This window comes from Podarcis gaigeae (genome assembly GCF_964106915.1).
Source record: "Podarcis gaigeae genome assembly, chromosome: 8".
Taxonomy (NCBI): domain Eukaryota; kingdom Metazoa; phylum Chordata; class Lepidosauria; order Squamata; family Lacertidae; genus Podarcis; species Podarcis gaigeae.
The window spans coordinates 83384125-83401152 of NC_139684.1; the positions used below are offsets into that span (position 1 = coordinate 83384125).

Below are 17028 nucleotides of genomic sequence, written 5' to 3' on the forward strand. Positions count from 1 at the left end.
GACTATATTGGGGGGGGGGGGGGCTGAACAAATTCCTATGCCCCACAAATAACCCAGAGATGCATTTTAAATAAAAGCACACATTCCACTCATGTAAAAACACCAGGCAGGCCCCACAAATAACCCAGAGATGCATTTTAAATAAAAGCACACATTCTACTCGTGCAAAAACACGCTGATTCCTGGACAGTCCGCAGGCCGGATTTAGAAGGTGATTGGGCCTGATCCAGCCCCCGGGCCTTAGGTTGCATACCCATGTTCTAAGATTTCATTTCCTAACACTGTTTTTTTTATTGTTACTCAGATTCCAGAGAGGGGGGTTGAAAGGCAGGATCTCTGGTTCTGGAAGGCAAGCGTAGTGGTTATAGAGTTTGAGAAAACGGTAGGCGCCAGGTACACAATTTCTACTCCAGATGAATTAATTCACAACAGCTGCCACCTGCAAGTTCCTCACCCACTAATCGCTCAAGCCCCTTTTCCTAATTTCAGGTGTGCGTTGGCAGCAATTCTGCACCAAGAATAAGAAAGAAACTTTGCACGCTCTCAAGGAACGTTACCTTCATTATTAAAAAGGACCTGCATTTTTATTTGTTTGGAATGTATTTGCATGGTGAATTAGGCTACAAGAGACTAGTAGCCTTGAAACTGGAGGGAGGCAGAAGTAAAAGAAAATTACAATCACGTGGACTAGAATCTGTTCCGCTTATAAGCATGCATTAAAACACACACACACACACACACACACACACACACACACACTTTTACCATCCTATCTGCAGGCAATTCCTATGTATTATCTGTACCTGAATGGCACCTCCCCTCCAAGGTCACTGAGTCCTGTCTCCAGCTCTTGGAAGTACAGTGGTACCTCAGGTTAAGTACTTAATTTGTTCCGGAGGTCCGTTCTTAACCTGAAACTGTTCGTAACCTGAAGCACCACTTTAGCTATTGGGGCCTCCTGCTGCCGCCGGAGCACGATTTCTGTTCTCATCCTGAAGCAAAGTTCTTAACCTGAAGCACTATTTCTGGGTTAGCGGAGTGTGTAACCTGAAGCGTATGTAACCTGAAGCGTATGTAACCTGAAGCGTATGTAACCCGAGGTACCACTGTATATAGGAGAAGACTTCTGCAGACTTGACTTTATTTTGCAATTATGAATAAACAACCTGTGCAGGTTTCGTTGCACAGACTGCCGGACACACAAATTAATTCCTATGTTCCCACAACCACTCTGCAAGGTGGCTCATGGTACAATCGCCAGAAAAGCAAAAGGCAACAAACAAAGTGAGACGTCCAGTGTGGCTGGAGCAGAAACAGGCTATCCATAAACGCCCAGGGTCACATCCGTGGGCTGATAGCAAATACAGTGGTACCTCAGGTTAAGTACCGTATTTTTTGCTCTATAAGACTCACTTTTTCCCTCCTAAAAAGTAAGGGGAAATGTGTGTGCGTCTTATGGAGCGAATGCAGGCTGCGCAGCTATCCCAGAAGCCAGAACAGCAAGAGGGATTGCTGCTTTCAGTGCGCAGCGATTCCTCTTGCTGTTCTGGCTTCTGAGATTCAGAATATTTTGTTTCTTGTTTTTCTCCTCCAAAAACTAGGTGCGTCTTGTGGTCTGGTGCGTCTTATAGAGTGAAAAATACGGTACTTAATTCGTTCCGGAGTTCTGTACTTAACCTGAAACTGTTCTTAACCTGAAGCACCACTTTAGCTAATGGGGCCTTCCTGCTGCTGCGCTGCCACAGCACGATTTCTGTTCTCATCCTGAAGCAAAGTTCTTAATCTGAGGTAATATTTCTGGGTTAGCGGAGTCTGTAACCTGAAGCGTATGTTACCCCAGGTACCACTGTACTAGCCTGGCCACACTGAACCTGGAACTTCAAATCGCCCCTGACTATTTCCTCAAGGGAATGTGGTCTAGTACAGTGTTTCCCAACCTTGTGCCTCCAGCTGTTTTTAGACTACAGTTCCCATCATCCCTTGCCACTGGTCTTGCTAGTCAGGGATGATGGGAGTTGTAGTTCAAAAACAGTGGTCTAGTACATACAGCGTCCCATACCAAAAGGCCGCCCTCCAGAAGTTCGGACTACAACTCCCATCAGCCCCGGGACAACAGGTTGTTGAACAAAGAAAGAGCAGGTTTGGACCTCACGGGACACTGCATTCAAATCCCCTTTCGGCCATAAAGCCCAATGGGGAGGGGGCAGAGAAAACAACAGGAGAGGTCCCTCCCAGGTCCTGTTTAGTCAAAGGCATGCAAAATGAAATGAGTTGTTTTTTTAATAATAAAAAAACAGTGCCTCTGAGAGCGTGCAAAGGCTTCTCTCTCAATGCTCCACAATTCCAGCCAACCTTGGCACATCAGAGGTTAGGGGGGGAAGGGTCTTGCTTCCTAGCACTGACTCTGTTTCAAATATTACTCCCGATAGCGCGCACAAGGGATGTTACCGCCTCTATGGAATCACTAGCGGAGGAGATGGGAGTATCCTCAAAGTGGGTATCCTCAAAAGTCTCTGGTCCGTCCCCCCAGCACATACCCAACCCTACCCACTGCTGACAGCTGCCATGCTGAGCAGCCTTGACCAAGTCACGACTCTCAGCCTAGCCTACCTTACAAGGTTGTTATGTAGATTAAAAACAAGGTAACCCTGTGCATACCATCCTGAGGTGCTTGCAGGAAGGCTGGAATATAAAGTCAGTAGCCTGAGGTTACAATGGGGTGTAAGGAAGGAATTTGTCTATGCACAGGAGCCAGGGCAGAGATGTTCAAAGAAGAAAATTATCAAGGATGCTCAACGCAGAAAGTGGCTTTCATGCAGTCATCCCGTCCGTCCCGTAAGGCTCATCAAAAAAAATTTCTGCGTTTTAGGGACTGGGAATCCATATCCACAGGATGTTACCCAAAAGACTGCATGCACCTGTATCAACTCACCTGAGCCTTCAGGTGTACTTCTGAAGCCCTGCTCAGGCACCCACCTGGTAAGGTACGTTAGGGTGACAGGCACACAAGGGCGAGGGCTTTTTGGCAAGGGCCCCACAACTGTGGAATCTGAACCCACGTGGTATCAGACAAGCACCGTATCTAAGGACTTCTGGCAGTTTTGCATGAAGCTAAACGACTATTCTGCTTTTCGGTGGCTTTGAACGTTTCAATGTTACAATGTTTGCAATAATTTTTAATGATTTTGAATTTTATATTGTATTGTGCATCACTTGTGAACCACTTTGGGAAGCTTTTCTTTTTCCCTTGAAGAGCAGTTTGCGCATTTGTTAAATAATAAATAATTAGAAGTAAGAGGAAAAAGTGTTCCCCATGTTAGATTCCTGCACAGAATACAATGTCACCCTCTGCCTCCTGGAACGCTGCTTTGTGCTTTGGTGCTCAGAGGGGCGAGATTTCAGGCAGGCCTCAGCCATAGAGCCGGTCTTGAAACATGCAAACTAGTAAAACAAAAGTGCCTTCTGAGCATGCACAAAGTACATATACCTGCCAAGGGTGCAATCGCAGCCAGCAACTTGCAGGTCGGAAGGGCATGGCCCTTTAATTAGGCCACCAGGAGCCCAGGTGCTCGTTTTAGGAAAATACCGTATTTTTTGCTCTATAAGATTCACTTTTTCCCTCCTAAAAAGTAAGGGGAAATGTGTGTGCATCTTATGGAGCGAATGCAGGATGCGCAGCTATCCCAGAAGGCAGAACAGCAAGAGGGATTGCTGCTTTCGCTGCGCAGCAATCCCTCTTGCTGTTCTGGCTTCTGAGATTCAGAATATTTTTTTTCTTGTTTTCCTCCTCCAAAAACAAGGTGCGTCTTGTGGTCTGTGGTCTGGTGCGTCTTACAGAGCGAAAAATACGGTAATCGCTGGGTGCCTGGTGATCACAACCTCTGAAACACAGTGCAGGTGGGCAAGAATTCCTGCAATGAGGACTCCCCGAAGTCTTAAATGTGCAGGATGGGAGACAACAGCATTAAAAACAGCTTTAAACAACTTACAACCACAAAAATAAGGCGGGTCTTGAAAAGTATGCATCTCAAACATCAAAAGAGGGAGGGAGTTTCACAGGCCAGAGGCTGCAGCAGAGGGCGCTCTCTCCCTGTCACCGCCCCACAAGCTTCTGAGACTAGTGGAACAACAAAGAGGGTCCCTTTCACTGATCTTAGCACCCAAGAGGGTCTACAGGGAAGGAGGCAGTCTTTCAAGTACTTGGGGCCCGAGTCGTTTAGGGCTTTAAGCGTTAAAGGAGAAAACAGCAACACAATGCGTATGTCCCGGGGGACCAAATACCTCCATCTTTTCCAGCACCCCCTGCTGGCCATTCACAGTCGCCACATCTTCCCGAGTCACAGTCCACAACATCCCATCATTAGTTCCCTCCGGAACCCACAAAGCGATGCATAAAAACGGCACCAGGTTGGGAAGTTAGATTGCAAGAGGGGGAAACTGAGGCACGTCCTCAAAGCTGATGGTGGAGATCTAGCTCGCTGCGAGACTCGTGACGGGGACTCCAGGGTCCTGGATCCCAAGGCTCCTTCCTCAGAAATTCCGGGCGTCACATATTCCAAGCTCCAGCTACCGCCCCAAAATGGCGAAAGAACAAAAACGCAAAACAAGCCCTTAAGTCCTGACTCCTAGTCCACTCTTAGCAAATTATCTCTCTTGCCAATCAACCTCCGTCCCCATCAACAGAAGAAATAAACCATATATATGTCACCACTTAACAAACAAAAAAAAAAACCCCCACCACAACCACATCATTCAGATTCCGTTAATCAAAATGCAGGTCACAAGTAAGGTGAAAAACGTCTCACCCCAAGGTTCAAGATTCGCGAACATCAGCCAAAGCAGTTCTGTGATTTAGCGCCAAGACGTTTTTTCCGCCGCCTATTTTTGCGGCGCCAGATTTCTCCTGCCGCTGATTGTCCTCGTCCAAGCCAAGACTAGCTTGGGAACCCCAACAAAGTCTGGGTCAGGCAGGCCTAGGGGGCCATAGACACCCCCGTCCCACCCCCCAAAAGTAAACCCTTCATTGGAGAAGAGCCATTTCGGCCTGGATTGGGAGAAGGAGCAACAGGGAGATCGAAAGGAAAATAACAGAACGGTTCCCGAATTTTCGAAAACGCAAGGAAGGCGAACTGGATTTTTTTTATTTAAAAAGGACATGTGGATGAGAAGAGAAGGGGAAAGGAAAGGCCGACAGGGAACTCGAGGGAAGAAGAGAAAGGCAAAATGCGCAAAAATAAAAAGAAAGTGAGTCGAACTGTAATTGAGGAGATAACCACAAATTTGGGATGCGAACAGGGAAAACAGAAGAACGTGCCCACCCCCACCCCCCCGCCAAAGGGCAAAGAAAACAGAGGAAAGGAGAAAATTCAGTAGCTCAAAAGAAGGAAAGAACGGGTCTGTGTGAATGAGGAAACACAAAGGGCAGGAGAGGAGGAGGAGGAGAGAAAAATCCACGTGAATGGGAAAGTAACAGAACAGACAAGAGGACGGCTGGGGAAGGAGGGCACAATAAAGTCAAGGGACAGAGGAGAGAGGTTGTGTCAAGATGAAAGGGGCGCAGAACGAGGAGCAGGAAGAGATAGCCCGAAGGAAAAGTGAAGAGAGAAGAGAGAACAGGGAGAGGAGCCAAGCCAACGCACATCTGCTGCCGCTGCCTTTTGCCCCTGGCAGTGCCACACTCACCCTCCGAAGGAGCCCTGCCCGCCAGCGACGTGCCTCCAGGGCCCTCTTCCTGCCCTGTTGCCCCGCCGTCCCCCATCGCCCACTGACCGCCGCTGCCAGCCCCAAGCCGAGAGCACTGCTATCCCCAAATAGGAACTGCCCCCTACCTCCGCCCCCCGCGTCACAGCCTGGCACGGGGCCGGGAGCACGTGATGTACACAAGAGCCGTCATGCGCCCGCCGTCCGGCACACGAGGTCCACCGGCTTTCCCTGCCCGGAGAACAGCCAGCAGCCGAGGCTGCAGAGGAAGGACATGTGTGAGGAGGAGGAGGAGGTGGAGGAGGCTGGGTTGGGACGGGTGCCAGTCCATTCCGCCTGCAAACTCCGGAGGGAAGAGCAGAGAGTGAGAGAGTTCCGGGGATGCCACAAGGGGGCGCCGGAGGAGGGCAGGGGGGAAACCAGGCCGGATCTGTGCCAGGGGAATCACATGGAGACGGAAGGAGACCCAATTCAGCAGAGAGCTTCTTGGAACGGAAAGGGTTCAATTGCCGGCAGGGCTGGGAGAGACTCCTGCCTGAATCACTGGAGAGCCAGTGCTATCGGTCGCTGAAATAGACAACACTGGGTAAAATGGACCGATGGCCTGAGTCTGTATCAGCCAAATTCCTATGTTCCCAAAGGCAAGGTCATGGTGGGCTAGTGCCACAAACCCAGGCACAGCGATACAGGAGGGATAAGCACTCAAAACGGAAAACCAGATTCCACAGGTGGATTTTTCTAATCAAAAGTTCAGGGCTCGCAGAGTCAGCTTTGCAGGATCTCTGCCTTAAAGGAGAAAGTCTTTTAAAAAAGTAAAATCGTCAGCGGCAGCCCCTACCCCAGCCAGCAGGGGGCAAGAAAGCCTTGGTGGGCTGCAAAGACAAACCAACTGAGGGGGGGGCTGGGAATTGCAAAGAGGTGTGCTCTGGCTTTGAACAGGGCTGTGGGGGGGTGGGTTAAGTGCTGGGGCTTGACAGACCAGGGTCTTCGGTCCAGCTCTCCAAAGGGAGCGGCGACCAGTGACTTCTTTTAAAAGGCTATTCCAGGAAACAGTCCTGGAGAAATTCAAGGGAGAGTTCTTATTTTCTCCCTTACTTTGACAGGACCTTATTCCGGGGGGGGGGGGGATGGGGGGGTACATCTGCACCCTGGCAAGCTCCCTCTCCGTCCCCGGTTTACCAACAGTTAACGAGAGACCTGTAGCCTGCGAGGCAAAAAAAAAAAGGGGTTGTTTGTTTTTTTAAAAGGATAAAAACACACACACAATTAAGTCCACCTTGGCTTCCTGCCCTCAGTGGCACAGTGCCAGTTTGTGTCCTACTCAGCAACAGGCTCCAAGATCGTCCACGGGACGTCTAGCAGAGCTACTTGCGCAGCCCAGAAACCAAGCGGAGCGGACAGTCACGACACACCCACCCGGGCACGTCGGCGCTGCCATGGCCACACGCCCTTGCTCACTCTGGTTGAATTTGCCCAGCGGAGTCCGCATTCAGACCCAGATACCAGCGCTGGCTGCCAACTTCCAAAGACCTACTTTTCATGAAGCTGAAAGCACACGTCACACACCTGTGCCCCCCCCCATATAATATATGCATCTCTCTCTCTGTCACCCTGTTCATTCTTGCCTTAACCCAATTCTGAGATGATCTCCACGGAATTGACCTACATCTGAAATGACGCTCTGGCTGGCTGGCTGGCATACCTGCTCCAATCCAGCAGCAACTGCCTAATTTTAAATGCCCCTTTGGAACACCAAAACTTCATGCTTTTTCCTGGCCAACCAACAGCTGCCGCACCCCCCTTGCCCCTTTCTCTCTTCCCCTCAAAACTTCGTGGGCAATTTAAACTGCCTAAGCGAGCCGCCTCACTCCACAAGAGTACCAAAAGCTTCCACAATCTCCAAAATCCAAGATGTTTTTTTGAAAGCCAAGTTTTCCGAGTTACAAAGGACCTTATAAATAATCGTCAATAACAACAATGGTAAATATTCTTAAGCAACCGGGTGTGCATTTCACTGTCCAGGCACGTTCCCTTTCAGGGATTGCTCTCCTCCGCTACTGTACGAAGATTCCTGCCAACTCACTTCTGGCAAAGGCTGCCAGATTTACAGGCAGAGCTTTGCGAAGATGCACCTTGCAGCTTTCGCCTGCCTCGTTTTTTTTTAAAAGCGTCCATTTAAACGGGTAATCAAAATCGGGGAATGGTGCAAAAGTAATAGAAGTGGAGGAGTTTCCCGGAATATTTGTCAGGAAAGCAACCAAAAAACCACCCCTTTTCCTCACCCTGTTCCATATGCACAAACCGTCTGATCGCGTATGCTTGCATTTCTGAACTGGGGTCTAAAGGCAGCCAGCAGAGAGAGAGGGAGAGAGAGAGGCCATGATAAAAAGATTGCAGCACTGTAAACAAGGTATGCGGGGAGATTAAGAGGCAGATCCACAAGCAGGAGGAGAGAGACATCACACAGCCTGTGTTGTCGCTTTCTTGGGCCTGTTCCATGATATTCAGCTCGCTTGCTAGGGTTGGTGACCAGACGTGTGGTTGGCTACAGAACCCTGCGCTCCCTCCTTGCTGGTTTACATTTGGCACATATCTCCACTGTAATCTACTAGATCTCCTTGTGGCCAAGAGAACACCCCCCCTTCCTTCTTTCCAGCTCTGCAGGATTACTGCACATCTCAGGCTTCCCATGTCGTCCTCCTGCAGCCGTCGGGTGACATTGACCAGCAAGATGCAAATAAAATGAAAATAAAACAAGCTGGCCTTTTCACTAATTAAAAAATAAAAATAATGAGAATAACAAGGTCACACACAACGCCCTCCCTCCACAAACACACACACACACCCCATGGCGCCAGAAAAAGCTGTCCACAAGAATGGCACCCTTTAACATACTACTGAAGACCTAGATCTAGAAGTTTTTTGGGGGGTGGAGAAGGGAGTGGGACGTTCTCAGGGCTGCGCAAGGAAGGAAAGGAATGGGGGGCTCCAACCAGCCCTCTCCATGGAACCCCAAAACTCAGGCGCGCACATAGGTTGCGTGTTTTAAAATACACACAGCCCCACTTTGGAATCTGATGAGTCCGCAGATTTCCTCTCCCCCCCACCGCCCCACATATAGATAAATCGCCCAGAAGGAGGGGGGTGGCGCGCGCAAACCATTGCAAAATATCTATATATCAGGGGCGCATGGCTCCCCCTGCGTTTGCGCAAGCCCCTCTCCAAATCGGGGAACTGGGTTGCAGATTTCTCGCGCACCCGGGAAGAGTTGGATCGCGGTGCAACACCCCCCAAAAAAAAAACTGGGGAGGGGGGCTTCGTGCACCCCCCCACCCACCTTTCCTTGCTTTTACCTTGGACACTGCAATCCATTCTCCATGGCTGGCTGGCTTTCCTGCGCCTCCTGCCCGGGTCCAGCCGCCTCGCCTCGCTCCGCGCGCTCCGCTCTCCCCTCCTGCCTCTCCGCCTGCGCTCCTTTGCCTCTCTCGCCCCCCTTCTCCCCCTCCTCGAAGCCCACTCCCCTTCAGGCTACACCCACCGCCCCTCCCCCATCCGTGCCATTGGCTCCCCCTCCCACCCCAAGGTGCCCCCCCCTACGCCCGGCGCGCGCGCGCGCGCGCCCTCGCAGCCTTGCAGATCCAAGGCGCTTTTGGCACGCCTCCTTCTGCTGCTGGTGCGCGCGCCGATTGGGCGCCGGGGATGCCAGTCCGAGACCCAAGGGGGGGTCTTCCCCACCTACCCAACCCCCCACCCCACTTTCTGTGTTGCCAGCTGGCAGGCGCGAGGGGGCTCCGCTGCGGCTGCGGAGGGGCAGGGATCGCAGCGCGCAGGGTGCTCCAGCCGGCGGAGCGCTCCTCCGGGCTAGCCTTAATCCAGAGTCACACTGGATCCGGATTCGTTCTGCAAGATTAAGGTGGCCATCGCAGCGTCTTTACCCGGGACGTGCAAATCACCTGGAAATCCGCTAGGCGTCCTACCTGTGTGCTCGGCACAAAGGGAAGTGACTCCGGATTAAAGCTGCAGGACTGTGTGCACGCTTAATTGGTAGTAGACTCCACTGAAGCTCGGGGGGGGGGCGGCTTTTGATTCGGAAGCAAGCCTTCAGCTCAATGCAAAAGAATGGTGCGAGTCCTCCGCCCCTACCCCTCCAAGGGCCTTGTGTGGGAAAGGGAGTGACTCTGATTCTCGGAGTCAGTTCGGATTTAGAAAATGCAGCGCGGCGCCGTTCGTTCCCTCTCCGCTCGGTATTCAGTGATGGAGATGGGTTTACTCTCGTGTGCGTCCATGTAATAAATCTCTCTCGCCGATCACCTTGCTTTTTGGCATTCAAATCCAGTTTACACGCTCATTTTCAGTCGATGTAATTGGTGTAACGCTTTAGTCTGCTCAGAAATCCCTCCCAATTGAATTCAGTGTGACTCCCTGCATCGAGCCCGGAATTGAACGGGTTTGGCCCGCGAAGCCCCCGCCAATTCAGCGACTCCACACCCAGACATAGTGGATCCAGATACATATAGGATCGCAGCCTTTAAAACAGTTGCCTGGAGATGTTAAAACGGTTGTATAAATGCGCCCCCGTGTGGTGAGAGAAAGCTCCAGCAGCCTTTTCTTTGCATTTAAGCATATCCAGCGTCTGAAATGTGCTGTTCCTACACACTAGGGATGCATAGTATGCAATGTTATGATATCATTTTGAATGCATTTATATATTGGCTTGGTTTGAAGCACTTATTTGCTCCTCTTCAGCCAAAGATCTCCAAGTGGCTTACAATACAATACAATACAATACAATGGGGTGATAAAATCTCTATAAAAGGTTTCTGTGTGTTTGCAGACTTCATGCTTCTTTGGGGGAATCTTAATTGAGGTCTGCTTGTTTTGTTTTTTTAATAGAGCCCCTCTATTTCATGCACGGGTGAATTGAATAAAAAAAAATGAGAGGCACAAATACAAGATGGGTAACACCTGGGAGAGCAGTACATGTGAAAAGGATCTAGGAGTCTTGGTTGACCACAAACTTGACATGAGCCAACAGTGTGACGCGGCAGCTAAAAAAGCCAATGCAATTCTGGGCTGCATCAATAGGAGTATAGCATCTAGATCAAGGGAAGTAATAGTGCCACTGTATTCTGCTCTGGTCAGACCTCACCTGGAGTACTGTGTCCAGTTCTGGGCACCACAGTTCAAGAAGGATACTGACAAAGTGGAAGGTGTCCAGAGGAGGGCAACCAAAATGGTCAAAGGCCTGGAAATGATGCCTGATGAGGAACGGCTAAGGGAGCTGGGCATGTTTAGCCTGGAGAAGAGGAGGTTAAGGGGTGATATGATAGCCATGTTCAAATATATAAAAGGATGTCACATAGAGGAGGGAGAAAGGTTGTTTTCTGCTGCTCCAGAGAAGCGGACACGGAGCAATGGATCCAAACTACAAGAAAGAAGATTCCACCTAAACATTAGGAAGAACTTCCTGACAGTAAGAGCTGTTTGACAGTGGAATTTGCTGCCAAGGAGTGTGGTGGAGTCTCCTCCTTTGGAGGTCTTTAAGCAGAGGCTTGACAACCATATGTCAGGAGTGCTCTGATGGTGTTTCCTGCTTGGCAGGGGGTTGGACTCGATGGCCCTTGTGGTTTCTTCCAACTCTAGGATTCTATGATTGTATGAATCTGAGAGGAAGGGACTTGCCTAAGGCCACCCCATGGATTCTTGACAGACAAAATTCTTTTTTTTAAATAATTTTTATTACGTTTTCCGTTAAACAATCCAATCATATCACATTAATTATTCCAAATTATACCAATACAAATCATAAAATCCGAATATTTTGCCAAATTATAAATTTTCTTGGGGGTTCCCATGCTTGGAGTTCAGTTGGGTCCAGTCATCTCATATTTCTGCTGCTTTTAATGTTCACCAGTCCCATCTTCCAGTCTTCTTGATGTTGTCCTTTTTCTTCTTAATAGCCTCTGAGTTGTTTCCACAGGTGAGTTAAAATATTATACTTCTGTGTGAATTTTGTAAGGCTCTCCCTTTTTTAAAAAAACTGGTAGGTGTAGTGGTTAAGAGCGGTAGTCTCGTAATCTGGGGAACCGGGTTCGTGTCTCCGCTCCTCCACATGCAGCTGCTGGGTGACCTTGGGCCAGTCACACTTCTCTGAAGTCTCTCAGCCCCACTCACCTCACAGAGTGTTTGTTGTGGGGAAGGAAGGGAAAGGAGAATGTTAGCCGCTTTGAGACTCCTTCGGGTAGTGATAAAGCGGGATATCAAATCCAAACTCTTCTTCTTCTTCTTCTTCTTTTGTTTGCAGTAAATCTTAATGCGCTAATCCAAAAGTCTTCCTCGAGTGGCAGATGCCATTTTTTCCAGCTCCGATGAAATAGAATCTAGGCGTTTGCTCATTAATTTTATCAGACAAGTTGCACCATAAATTAGCCTTTCCAGAGGAGATGTGCCAAGAGTACAAACATAGTAACATCTTTATGTATGCTACTCTTTATGTATGCTACAACAGCAGCAAGAATACTCATTGCAAAGTACTGGAAGACACAGGATCTACCCACTCTGGAAGAATGGCAGACGAAGGTGATGGACTATATGGGATTGGCAGAAATGACTGGCAGAATCCGAGACCAGGGAGAAGAGTCGGCGGAAGAAGATTGGAAGAAATTTAAAGACTATCTACAGAAATATTGCAAAATTAATGAATGTTAGAATGATGTCGGATAGAAATTAAGTGGTTTCCAGCTGTAATGCTTTAAGAGAATATGGGGGGGGGGAGGTTTAGAAATAGGTTAAAATTTATTAATAAGGATTTGCTGAACTAATAATTTGAATGGGAATACAAAAAAGGGAGGTATGAGGAGGTCTGGGAAATAAGTTAATGAAAAATAAGCAATGGAAACTTTATGTGTTTTTAATTATTTTTATTTTTGTACTTTTGTTATTTTTTTTGTCTTTTTACTTTTTGATTTTTATTGTATTATTATTGAAAACCTTAATAAATATTCTTGAAAAAACAAACAAACATAGCAACAGAGTAAAAGAGTGACTCCCCCTATGGCTACTAATCAGGCTCTCCAAATCCCAAATCAACCCTTTCCCCACTGGCTTCACCCAGAAAAAATCCCCGGACCAAGGTGAGAACACAAAATACATTCTTCTCCACCAATTGCTTCCCCCTCCCTTAAAAAACACGCCTGAAGTTAAGCGAGGGTGTAGCCTTCCCAAATGAATGCTGTAAATGGCTCTTTACCACAAGTGTCCACTTGTTAGGATGTTTGTCTTGTTTAAAAATCACAGAGTTGAAAAGGACACTGGGGATCATCTAGTTCAGGCATGGGCAAACTTTGCCCTCTAGATGTTTTGGGACTACAACTCCCATCATCCCTAGCTAACAGGACCAGTGGTCAGGGATGACGGGAATTGTAGTCCCAAAACATCTGGAGGGCCAAGTTGGGCCATGCCTGATCTAGTCCAACCCTCTGCAATGCAGCTGTATTTGTCCTTTTTGAGTTTTTTTTGTGCGGCAGGCAGGGCCGAAATCATGGGTAGGCAAACTAAGGCCCAGGGGCCGGATCTGGCCCAATCGCTTTCTAAATCAGGCCCGTGGATGGTCTCGGAATCAGTGTGTTTTTACATGAGTAGAATGTGTCCTTTTATTTAAAATGCATCTCTGGGTTATTTGTGGGGCATAGGAATTCGTTCATTTTCCCCCCCTTCAAAATATAGTCTGGCCCCCCACAAGGTCTGAGGGACAGTGGACCGGCCTCCCACTGAAAAAGTTTGCTGACCCCTGGCCTAAACACTGGAACTCCCTGTCTATTTATTCGGAACAGGCAGGTACCTTCCCTGCCCTCTTTCTGGCATTTGTGGGCTTATTTATCTGAAAGAGGAGCATGCTAGTTGAAATAAGAATTTATCAATAAATATATGTACGAGATGCCTGCAAAGGTTGTCAAGGATTGTTTGTGGAAGAGTTGTTTCGGGTGTTTTAATGGTTCCAGATATATAAATGCCTTTCCCAACCCCACAGCATCAGAGTCCAGACGCTGCAGATGTTTCATTTAGGAATACAGACAGCGGCATTCCTAGGTTTCCCATCCGAATGCACCCACTTAAATTAATGAGCGTGGCTAAGGTAAAGGTAAAGGTACCCCTGCCCATACGGGCCAGTCGTGTCCGACTCTAGGGTTGTGCGCCCATCTCACTTAAGAGGCCGGGGGCCAGCGCTGTCCGAAGACACTTCCGGGTCACGTGGCCAGCGTGACAAGCTGCATCTGGCGAGCCAGAGCTGCACACGGAAAGCCGTTTACCTTCCCGCTGGTAAGCGGTCCCTATTTATCTACTTGCACCCGGGGGTGCTTTTGAACTGCTAGGTTGGCAGGCGCTGGGACTGAACGACTGGAGCGCACCCTGCCACGGGGATTCGAACCGCCGACCATGCGATCGGCAAGTCCTAGGCGCTGAGGTTTTACCCACAGCGCCACCCGTGTCCCTAATGAGCGTGGCTAGCTTCAGGCTATTAATTTCAGCAAGTCCACTCTGAGCAAAATTCATTGAATACCACCAAAAGTACTTTAAAAATTCGGAACATGGGCCCACAGACAGAAATTTGCATGTGATTTTCATGTGCCCGGTTATACACGTAAGATGCAAATTCAGAATTAAAGTGTCGCAGAAGCCTCATTTCCCATCCAAATAACCCTCAAATAAATGATTCACTGACTCCGCTGCAGATCACCCAGAACAATTCCTCCTCTTTGGTTCTTTTATCCCACAAATTCCTGCACCAAATAAATTGCTTCCCCCTTCAATTCCCCCTATTAATTGCCTCCAAATAATCTCTAGACGAGGTCATTTTAAATCACGTTTTTCTTCAAAAATTAATATCCTTCCAGTAACCCAGGATCACCCCCCAATTTGTACATTATCCAGAAATTATTGGAATACTCAATAAAAGACTTTTGAGCAGCACTTTTGAGTAAGGAGCGGCGCAAACGTCTTCCTCTGATGTATACAGTATATATTTCAGAGGGAAAGAACTGCCAATAAACAACATTTTTCCCATTGTCCACCAGAGGGCACTGTTGGCTCACAATCGAGGTTCCTTAGGGAAAGCCAGTTGGTTGCCTTATTGGTTATTAAAACCAGAGAAAAGGGACCTGATCCAACAGTGTAGCTGAAATTCCATTGTAATGATTCCCTTTTCCACAACAGGAAGAAATGTACCAATACTGAACTGCAGCCTTTGCTAACCTGATGCCCTCCAGATGTGGGTGAAAGAAGTTGTAACCCAAAAAACATCTGCAGGGCTTCATGTTGACAAAGGCGGCCGCAGTTTTGTCATCCACACATTTGATTTTTGCCCGGAACCAAGCAGGGATTAAGTCACAGTGTTTTCCCGTCTTCAAAATAATATTTTTCAGTCCTTTTCAATATATTTTCTTAAGAAGCCGGTACAGTATAAGCTTTTGCTCTAACGCAGCAGCTTTTGTCAGATCAAATTATCCACACAACTCTCCATCGTGTTAATATTTGCACAACCACGTTCTTGCACACTGTTTTATTTTTTGAGAATGTAATAAAAGGCTGCCATGTTGCCATTAAAGTATCTGAGTTTAGCATTCCTCTTTCTTAACGTTTGAATGATTACCTCTTTGCAGGAAACAATAAATGTTTCTAGCACACAACTGAAAGAGGGATTTGGTAAAACCACAAATGCCAGTGAGATAAAAACTGGTGCGCAGTTATCATGTTGCAATGCTCATTTAGTACATTCAGATTAATGGCCGTGATAAAATTAGGGAAAGATGGCAAAACTATTGAGCCATAGAGAACTGGGGAAAGTTTATCCAGTACAGTATTGCAGGAGAAGCAGTTTATATGGAAATGTGGACTCACAGAGATTGCCACTGTAAAAACAGAATTGATAAAGCGTTCCCTTTCTCTAAAAGTTCCTTTTGTAAAAATCTTTTCTACTTGATTTTCTTTATACATTCAAACTAAGTACCGTAACAGATGGATATTTTATGTGAAATTGTATTACAGTTCCAGTTACAGATAGGTAGCCGTGTTGGTCTGCCATAGTCAAAACAAAAAAAAATTCCTTCCAGTAGCACCTTAAAGACCAACTAAGTCAGTTCTTGGTATGAGCTTTCGTGTGCATGCACACTTCTTCAGATACCTGAAGTGTGCATGCACACTTCTTCAGATACCTTCAGATATCTGAAGAAGTGTGCATGCACACGAAAGCTCATACCAAGAACTGACTTAGTTGGTCTTTAAGGTGCTACTGGAAGGAATTTTTTTGTATTACAGTTGTATCTTTTAGCAGTATATTATATTCATTTGTTCAAGTTGCCTTTTCACCAAACGTTTGGGGTAGCTAGCAGCAACCTTTGCAAATACAACCCAGTATAATGAAATTCAGTTAAGAACATCAACAATATGCAAAGTAAAAAAAACACACACACACACAACAAGGCATGTAAACATCCATTTTAGACATCCAGTTATTGTTACAGTGGAGAAGAAGAAAAGCTTTATAAGGACATTATTTTTAACCACCTACGTCAAATCTGTAAGCACAATGTACTCTTGTTTCAAAAATTGTTTGTTAAAGAAATATTTTAAACCACCACTGGTTATAATAAGCAACACTATATGTACAGATCAACTTAAAGGCCAGAGACCTGACTAAACTGAAATGTTTTTGTCTGCTGGCAGATGATCATCATCAGAGACTTATTGTAAGTTTGGGGTCTTTTTAAAAAATGCTAAAATAAAGATTGTTTTAAAACCTAATTAATCTATTAGCCCAGTCCCCCTCGGCCGTTTTGCAGAGATGTTACAGGGAGACAGCGGCGTAGCGTGGGTTGTCAGCACCCGGGGCAAGGCAAGTAATTTGCGCCCCTAACCCCTAACCTGCCGTCGCTGCCAGCTTCTTCTTGCTGCTGCCTGGGCTGGGGTATTTATGGTAAGGTAGCCACGGCAACGGCGGCAGGTCCGTGTCAGGTGATCTGAGGCGAGTTGCCGCTGGCGCTGCCGCCCAAACCACGCCGCTTGCCCGGAGGAGGAGGAGGGCAGAGAGGCGAGGAAAATGCAACATGGCCCAGCAGCTGCAGCAGCGGCGGCAGGGCTGTGAGGAGGGGCTGCCTGGCGCGCCTTCCGCGGCCCTGACACGCAGGGACCGCGGCGAGCGCTAAGAGCCGCTGCCTGCCGGACGCCTTCAGCCCGGACGCATGCACAGCTCGTCGGTTCCGCGAGACATGGGGCTCTGCTACAGCCTGCGCCCGAGGCTCTTCGGCGACTCCGGAGGCGGCAAGCGCCCCC

At 48.0% G+C, this 17028-nt stretch overlaps 1 protein-coding gene across 2 annotated transcripts in view; it reads right to left on the bottom strand.

Annotated features, from left to right (window-relative positions):
• The window catches only part of HIF3A (hypoxia inducible factor 3 subunit alpha), a 66053-nt gene extending 56832 nt beyond the window's left edge, over window positions 1–9221 (bottom strand). Inside the window, exon 1 of one of the 2 annotated variants that reach the window (XM_083753777.1) lies at window positions 9054–9221. In XM_083753777.1, coding sequence (XP_083609903.1) covers window positions 9054–9079 — 26 coding nt within the window. In that variant the 5' untranslated portion in view covers window positions 9080–9221. Of the gene's footprint in view, window positions 1–5828; window positions 5970–9053 lie in introns of those variants that run through there. The other variant, XM_083753778.1, reaches the window with a different exon arrangement.
• Window positions 9222–17028: the final 7807 nt, after the last annotated feature.